At 44.2% G+C, this 8,427-nt stretch overlaps 2 protein-coding genes across 2 annotated transcripts; both read left to right on the forward strand.

The window, feature by feature from the left end:
• On the forward strand, window positions 1-1,457 carry LOC123076189 (uncharacterized). The gene is made up of 4 exons (XM_044498574.1): window positions 1-310; window positions 392-771; window positions 888-1,028; window positions 1,118-1,457. The coding sequence occupies exons 1-4, from the start codon at window positions 17-19 to the stop codon at window positions 1,455-1,457; spliced, it is 1,155 nt and encodes a 384-aa protein (XP_044354509.1). The 5' UTR covers window positions 1-16.
• A 2,658-nt stretch (window positions 1,458-4,115) lies between these two features.
• LOC123077801 (probable glycerol-3-phosphate acyltransferase 3) lies at window positions 4,116-7,931 on the forward strand. Its single transcript, XM_044500129.1, has 2 exons — window positions 4,116-4,884; window positions 6,791-7,931. The coding sequence occupies exons 1-2, from the start codon at window positions 4,168-4,170 to the stop codon at window positions 7,685-7,687; spliced, it is 1,614 nt and encodes a 537-aa protein (XP_044356064.1). The 5' UTR covers window positions 4,116-4,167; the 3' UTR covers window positions 7,688-7,931.
• Window positions 7,932-8,427: the final 496 nt, after the last annotated feature.

Below are 8,427 nucleotides of genomic sequence, written 5' to 3' on the forward strand. Positions count from 1 at the left end.
CCTCATATCAATCGACATGGACATGACCAGGCAGCTACCCGAGGACATGCTCCTGGACGTCCTCCGCCGCCTCCCTCCCCGCAGCCTCGCGGCGTCCCGCTGCGTTCGCAAGGGATGGCGCGCCGCCGTCGACGGCCACCGCCTACTGCGCACGGACCTTCTCCCGCTCTCGCTCGATGGCGTCTTCCTCGAGCTGCGTGACCTGGACCTGCCCCTCGAGCGGATGGAGCACCCCATGCCCGCGCTCTTCTCACGCCGCACCACGGCGCGCCGGATCGCCGCCAGCCTTGGCTACCCGGACACCCCCTCCGTGTTCGACTGCGGCGTCTAGGACTGCTGCAACGGCCTCCTCCTGCTCTGCGGCCACGTGGTCAACCCTGCCACGCTGCAGTGGGTGGAGTTACCCGCAGCGCCCCCCCGGTGCTGCGATCTCTGCATGAGCGGTCACTACCTCGTGTTTGATCCGACGGTGTCGCAGCACTACGAGGTGCTCTCGGTCCCGGACATACCATGGAGCCTTCCGACGGGGCACATTTCCAAGCATGCGTGCGAGGATAAGCCGGTGTCCGAGATGGAGTGGCCGCCTTCGCCGTACGTCGTGGATGTCTTCTCCTCATGGACCGGTGAGTGGAAGGAGAGGTCGTTTGTTCGGGAAGGGATGGCCGCGGGAACGGTCGCCGGTTGTAGGTCGAAGGAAAGACGCATATTGCGTTACGCTGCTTACTGGCGTGGAGCACTCTACGTCTCTTGCGAAGACGATTTTGTTTTGAGGTATATATGTATATCTGCTCACACCTTATATGTGTTCGGATTCCGCGTTTTTTTAATTTCTTCATCACACAGCAACTACATTCCAGACGTTCTAATGATGATCCCATATTTTGCAGAATGAACTTGTCAAATGATAAATACCAAGTAATTCAGTGCCCTCAAGGAAAGAAGCTAGCGTCTTATGCACCTCGTCTCGGCAAATCCAAGAAGGGTGTCTATTGCGCATTCCGTGTTGCACGTGATGCATTCCAGCTATGGTTCCTTAACGAGACGTATGGAAAGATGGACTGGGTGTTGAACAATGACATCAACTTTGAGCATGTTCCTAAATGCCCTTGTAACTTTGCTGGGGGATCCTGGATCTTACAAGCGACAGTGACGAAGAGCTAGTCGAAGACAACTCTGAATGGGATCCGAACAATGATAATGTGGTTAGCGCTGAAGATTGGGTTGCCAAGCACAGTTCTAACTCGACAATTGATTTTCTTGGATTTCATCCTTACAAAGAGATTGCTCTGTTTGAATCGAGCGGCAATGTAATGGCCTACCATATGAACACTTTGAAGGTTCGGGATCTGGGTCATATTAAAATGGGGAGGAACGAGATTGAATGTTCTTTCCCGTACATGCCATGTTGGATTGGCCCGTTACCTGGAAGCCATTATAGAACCCAGTTTTGTCCATAGTGGTTAAAGTCATGATGTTTAGTTTGTAACACAATTTATTTTTATTAAGAAATAATTTAGGCTCTTGTATCACATTTTGATAATTTGTTCTTATCTATGGGTACGTTTTGCGACATGGCGCGTAAGAAAGCTTGAATTTGATTTAATTGTTTTGCCTTTTCATCTGGCCTTGTTGAAAGTTCGCATATGTATAAAAGCTTTGCTTTAGTACACACCCTCTAAAGCAAATTGCATAGATCTTAAAGAAACGATCGATGTCGATACAATGTACCCCCTTCATTCGATGTGAAGGGCCTAATACACATTTCACGATTTACTTTAACCATTGATTAGACCAATAATATATGACGTGTATGTTAAAAAAAGTTTACCATCGAATTAGTATTTGGAAGGTGTTTTCAATCGTATTTTTTCTATGGCATATATATCTCATAAATTGGTGAAATTAAATCTCAAATATGCAATAGGCCTTATATCTTTACCTAATTTATATTTTACCTACTAATAAACGGAGGAAAGCTGCTGCCCGTTTGTCGTGCTTTTTTGCAACAACAAAAAAAAAACCAACAGTTTCCTGAAATCAACCTGCCGTCCAGGTTGAAGTGAGTCAACCTGCTTCTAAGGAAGTACTGGTTTGGTTTAGATTATTCCAGGTTACTCTATGTACGATGCTTTCTATTTTTTGTGGCATCGCTTGAGATTTAAAAAAATCAAAAAAAAAAGAGGGGTCTATCTGGTGCATCGGGGCAATTGGTGCTAGCAATACACCGGTCCCTCATTGCACATTTAAAAATGTTTGAAAATATCCGGAAAAAATTTAGTGCATTGACACACCATCAACATATATTGTCACAAAAATTCAAATGAAAATTTGATACATAGCTCGAGAAGACATCCACAGGAGGGAAAACCCAAGGGAGGAGGTGAGACGAATGTACTAACTCCCTTTACTCCCTCCGTTCCTACAGATAAGTCTTTTTAGAGATTTCAATCTGGACTATGTACGTATGTATATAGATGTATTTTAGAGGGTATATATTCACTTATTTTGCTCTACATGTAGTTCGTATTGAAATCTCTAAAAAGGCTTATATTTAGAATCATAGGGAGTAGATAATAGTAAAGTATAGCAGGAAAAATAAAAATTATGGCAGATTTTATTTTCTGGGCTATTTTTTTATACCGAGCTTCACTGGCCACACCTCGGCACCACATTTTAGTTAGGTCATCCAGTGACCAGAGTTTTCTGGTAAAGCATAACACAAGTACAAATAAATTCGTACAATGTGGAAGACGAAACAGAGCTTTGTACACAATCATGCATTTGACCCCAAAAGTGACTGCAGCCCTAGCACCGGCACCGACACACAATGACGCGACAGCAGATCTGGTAGGTGCGCACGCTGATCGCTTGCTACACGATTCCTCTAGGAACAGCACCGCTTCTTACAGAGCAACGTAATTCATGCGCCTTGAAGAAGTTGTAGTGAAATACTCCTTCCGTTTCAAATTATAAGATGTTTTGAATATTTCAATATAGACTAAGTACCTACTGAAATGAATGAACAAGCACGGTAAAAAGCATCTATATACATTTGATTCGGAGAAAGTTAGAACATCTTATAATTCGAAACGGAGGGAGTACCAACAGCAAAGATCCATGTAACACTTTCAGCCAAATCATTTTACGAAAATCCTTCGGGGTAGGACTTTCAATATAGATTTCTAGCCTCTATACACTATTGAGTCTTGAGTGACCGATTGTAGAGAAAATGTAGGCAATCCATATTTTAACTATGCTTTGGGAAAAAAAAGTCAAATTACTTTATGAATCCATGTGAAGTTAAAAGCAAACAGACAGGTAATATTATTATCCAATCAATGGCCAGCAGGTAGGTTATGTACGTACCTCGATTGCTCTAGCTTTTAGGTGAGAGGTCGTCCTCAGCTAGCTTTCTTGCAGGCTTGAAACAATGGAGACACATCAAGCCTGCACCAAACATATTGCTTTTTCATTTATATTTGATAACATCACCCGCAATTCTGCCAGAACAAAGACATGCATTGACCACTGTTATATCCTGTGATTTGTGTGCATGCCAAACTACTGGTTTTCTATACAAAGGTATATATTACATACAGGCCGTGAGGTCAAACCACATCAATAGCAAACACTCATGCACGATGAACCAATGACGTGGCGCAAAATACGATAAAGAGCTAGGTCAAAAGTTATAATTCTCTGGGCACTCAAAGTATATATAGAGATACGTCATATCATACACGACTATACACAAAGAGAGTGACCTTAACATGTGGCATTCCGGTGAAAAATCTTAGTCAACAGATTCATACCTTTTCTTATCCTAAACAGGGTGGGTGGTAAACACATATTTACGCTTACCATCATCGGCAAATCAATGTCCTTAACTTCTGTGTAAAGCTCAAGTAATCCTGGTTCATTTTGACAGTGCTGTCAAGCAACAAAATTAAGAGTGTTATAAGCCAAGTCAGAGCTTGTGGCCTAATTTGGGATCAAACCTTGTTTTTCTTGCAATAATTGTATACAATCATTTCACCATCTAAGCACCTAAGCTTTAGCTGCATATATATATGACACCTCTTGTAGTTGCACCTTACAACCTGCATCAAATAAACTAGATTGAACCAACACAGGAGGCATAAATTCTTTGGGGTTCAAGGTGCACACATGGCTTTAAAGCCCTTCTCCAAATCCCTCCTTGCCTTCTACCGCTTACTTCGCCGAAGGTTAGGGAATCCGCTAGGCCAGTACCATCACCTGCAAAGCTCGAGCGGCATATCTACCTGTCCTAAGATCATCCAGACATGCTTGCAACTGCCACAAGATGATGAACACCTCCGGAACAAAACTCTAGTCCTAGATGTTGAAGGAGGTCTCCTGAGGTCTATATCTACCTTTCCTTATTTCATGCTTATTGCAATAGAGGCAGGTAGTTTCCTAAGAGGTTTCATCCTACTATGCCTCTACCCTTTGCTATGTTGCCTGACACAAGAAGTAGAAACAATGATCATGGTCATGGTGTGCTTCGTGGGATTAAGGGAGGAGAAGGTGGTTAGGGTTGCACGGGCTACTTTGCCCAAGTATTTCCTAGAGGATGTGGGGAGGGAAGGACTTGAGGTGGTGAGAGGGGTAAAGAGGGTGGCAGGGGTTTGTAGGTTGATCCCTAGGGTTATGGCGGAAGCATTTCTTAAGGAGTATACAGGATTTGAAGTGGTTGTGGGAAGGGAGGTGAAGATGATAAGAGGGCGTTATGTTGGTTTATTGGGAAAGGAGAGTGAAGCAAGGCTAGGGCAGGCAAAGTTCGACCAAAACGAGATGATAGGGTTTGGAAGCAGCTCAAGCTATTTTGACTATGATCATCACCAGCTTTTCTCTCGGTGCAAGGTTAGATTCTATGAATGGATATTATTTATCTTTTTGAAATACACTGCAATGCTGCATCATGTATTTTACCCCTCTCCTTTTTTGTTCTTCTGTGTCATACTTTTCTGCTGCAACTTTTGAGCCAATTAGTCCATTCAAGTATGAACTGATTATATTAGTTGAACGTTATGGGTGATCTTTGAAACGATCATAAGGTGAACTAGTATCACTTCTAAGCTGAAATGTGTTTCATTGTTGTTATTTGCCGTTAAGTTGTGTATGTTGTATATCGTACTGAACATATGTGTATTACTCTTTACAAGTTTTAGTTTTTTCCAAAATCAGTCATAAATACATATGCACACATAGTATACATGCAAATCTGAAACTATATGTAACTGAAAGCCTGAAAGTAGCAAAGCTAGCTTGCCTCATGGATGATATAAAAATCAAGCACCTAAGAATAATATGAGCCAAAGGTTAGTCGTTCACAACGAACAGGCTCAAAATCACGTACCATGCAGCTAAGCATGACTATCACAGATGTTAGACATATGTATCCACGCAGTTCTTGTCTTATTTAACTCCATATAGCTGTGCAGTTCTTGTCTCATTTAACTCGATGTAGCTAGCCTCCTGGCATCTTTGGAACATCTTGCTCACACAAGTTAGGTAGACATTTGAATGCCATGTGGTAGTTGAAAGCCCCATGAAAAGGTACAGAGGTATGATGTGTTGAGATGCAGAATTTGTGCTTGGATATCTTAAATTAAAAAAATATTATAAGAATACTATGCATGTCTCGTTAACAATAGCTTTGCAATTAGCTAAGCTCATGTCAAGGTTGAAAAAAGAACTTGCTATCTTTGGGATCTGATACTACACCGCTGCTTAATCCCTTAGTGGATCGGCTCTATTACATAAGCGGATTCCTAAATTTTGCCCCATATCATGGGATAAGTAAGCAGTTTTTTTTAGTTGTATCGAAAGTGGAGAGATGGCTGAGTGGACTAAAGTGGCGGATTGCTAATCCGTTGTACAATTTTTTTTTGTGCCGAAGGTTCGAATCCCTCTCTTTCCGCTCCCTTGGATCATTTGGGATCGAAAAACTTTGTTCTTGGTTCGTCCTATCTATAAGAGGAGAGCATATGAAAAATGTAACCTATTCTTTCGTTGTTTTTTAGCTCACTGGCCATCCGCTGGCATTTTCGGGCTTGCTCATCACAAGACAATGTATGCATGCAAGGCTTAATGCACTTATCTCTCACAAGCTTGAGACCAGAAAGAGAAAGACAGGAATGAGGCCACGCAGAGTTATTTGATAACCTTAGTTTACCCTAACTTGATTAGATCAAAATGATCACCTTGTGCAAGTTATTTAGAAATGGCTTCCTCACTAGTGAAAATTGATAAGCTAGTTACTTGATACTTGTTGTTTGGAAGAAGATAACTCTGTTGTCACTTTCGATAGAATTAATTCTAACGAGCTATACATGAGATATGCAAAAAAAAAAAAGATTGTGCAGGAAGAAAACTTCTATGAAAATTTAGGGGCAGTATTAGAATATTCCAGAATGAAAGGATTAGTCTTATGTATGCTCCCTTGGTGAAGAGACACATAGCTCGTAAAACAGTAAATCGTGACCATTCTTAATCTACAAAAGGAAGTTAGAAAGCACAAAATATTACCTTATGTTGTTTGCAAATTTGCTTATAGAATTCTGGACTCTACAGGCTCAAGTAAAATATTATAGTAGTTCAGAGTTCATTTTACAATTCACCTTCTACATTGAGAAAGTTTCTTCAGCTTTGTCGATTTGTACTTTGTTGTACTTCAGTTTGCAAACTGTTGTTTACAGGGTGAATAGGTAAAGCGTACAAGCCATTGGGTTGTGAAATCTAATATAGTTTTTCTTCTCATTTGCAGGTAGTACACTTGGTGACACGAGAAGATAAGAGAAAATGGTCACCCTTGACAAGGGACCAGTACCCAAGACCCTTGATCTTCCATGATGGTAGGCTAGCCTTTAGGCCTACCCCCCAAGCCACCCTAGCCATGTTCATGTGGTTCCCACTTGCCCTCCCTCTCACTGTGCTCCGAACACTAATCTTTGTGAAACTGCCATATTCTATCTCCGTCGCAGTCGGGGCTGTAATAGGAGTAACGACCCGGGTCATCAACTCACCAGTCCACAGTGGTCAAGTGGGTTGTGATGAACCACATGCCCAGCCCAGCCCACAGGGCCACCTTTACGTGTGCAACCACCGCACACTTCTCGACCCGGTGTACATCTCGGCAATGCTGAACAAGCAGGTGTCAACCGTCACATACAGTGTCAGCCGTGTAAGTGAGCTCCTATCACCAATCGGGACTGTCCGGCTGACCCGAAACAGAGATGAGGACCGGAGGAGGATGGAGCAGTCACTGAGGCAGGGGGACCTGGTGGTCTGCCCTGAGGGGACCACATGCCGGGAGCCATACCTGCTGCGCTTCAGCCCTCTGTTTGTCGAGCTCGTTGATGAGGTCTACCCAGTGGCACTGGTGAACTGGTCCAGCATGTTTCACGGCACCTCCACCGGCAATTTCAAGTATCTAGACCACTTCTACTACTTCATGAACCCACGCCCAGCGTATGATGTTCAGTTCATGGACAAGATGCCAACAAGGATGGCGATCCAAGGGAAGAGATGCGAGAGCAAAGAGGTGGCCAATCTGGTGCAAGGTGAGATTGGTAGGACTCTTGGGTTTCGATCCACCACACTCACCCGTAAGGACAAGTACTTGAGGCTGGCAGGAAATGAAGGGTTTGCTGATACGAAGTAGTGAAGTCTATTGTGAACATAAGACGTTGCTGGCGCTTGCTCGCAAGATAACATATGTTCGTAATACAGTACAACATTTAAGATCTTATAGATTGCTTTTAAGTTGTGCACAATGTTATGACTACCTTTGTTGGACCACTAAGAAAACTTGTGAATGTACCAAAATAAGAAGCATATGTTAATGTTAGTATGCTCATTATGTATTAGTCAGTTCATGCACTTGATAAATGCAGATCTTTTATGCATGCCCAAAACACTTCTGCTTCGGTACACCCACCTTAAACACATCAAGGGCTGAGATTAGCCAATGCCCCTTCGCAGCCAGGGGCGCGATCGTCTTATTTAAAAAAATCTGCCCCCGCGCGTCGATGCCGATACCCCCCGTGCGCCCGTGTATACGTGGCTGCGGAGCGAGCCGAGCCGCGCAGCCGCCGACATCCATCGAGCCGAGCCGCGCGCATGGGCCCACAATGTCGGGGTCAATGGCATGGGCCCACAATGTCGGGTCAAGGGGGCGTTGACCAGGCAGTGGTGGACCGGCATGGCGCGTGCGTGTGGACGTGGCGCGTGCGTGTGGGCGTGGCGCGTGCGTGTGGACGTGGCGCGTGCGTCGTGGGGCAATAACCGCATGTCCGTCTTATATCCGGCATGCATTCCGGCGCCGCCTCCTCGCGCCGAGCGCCACCGACGGCCGCTGACCGGTCGCCTCTGTCGCGCCTGGCCGCCTACCGCCCGCCGCCT

This window comes from Triticum aestivum, chromosome 3D (genome assembly GCF_018294505.1).
Source record: "Triticum aestivum cultivar Chinese Spring chromosome 3D, IWGSC CS RefSeq v2.1, whole genome shotgun sequence".
NCBI classification, from domain to species: Eukaryota; Viridiplantae; Streptophyta; class Magnoliopsida; order Poales; family Poaceae; genus Triticum; species Triticum aestivum.

Bases quoted from the DNA above. Each gene is read 5' to 3' on its own strand.
- LOC123077801 (XM_044500129.1), top strand. From the start codon at position 4,168: ATGGCTTTAAAGCCCTTCTCCAAATCCCTCCTTGCCTTCTACCGCTTA. The intron at 4,885-6,790 runs GTTAGATTCTAT...TCTCATTTGCAG, and splicing joins AGCTTTTCTCTCGGTGCAAG to GTAGTACACTTGGTGACACG.
- LOC123076189 (XM_044498574.1), top strand. From the start codon at position 17: ATGGACATGACCAGGCAGCTACCCGAGGACATGCTCCTGGACGTCCTC. The intron at 311-391 runs GTGTTCGACTGC...GCCACGCTGCAG, and splicing joins GCTACCCGGACACCCCCTCC to TGGGTGGAGTTACCCGCAGC. The intron at 772-887 runs GTATATATGTAT...CATATTTTGCAG, and splicing joins GAAGACGATTTTGTTTTGAG to AATGAACTTGTCAAATGATA.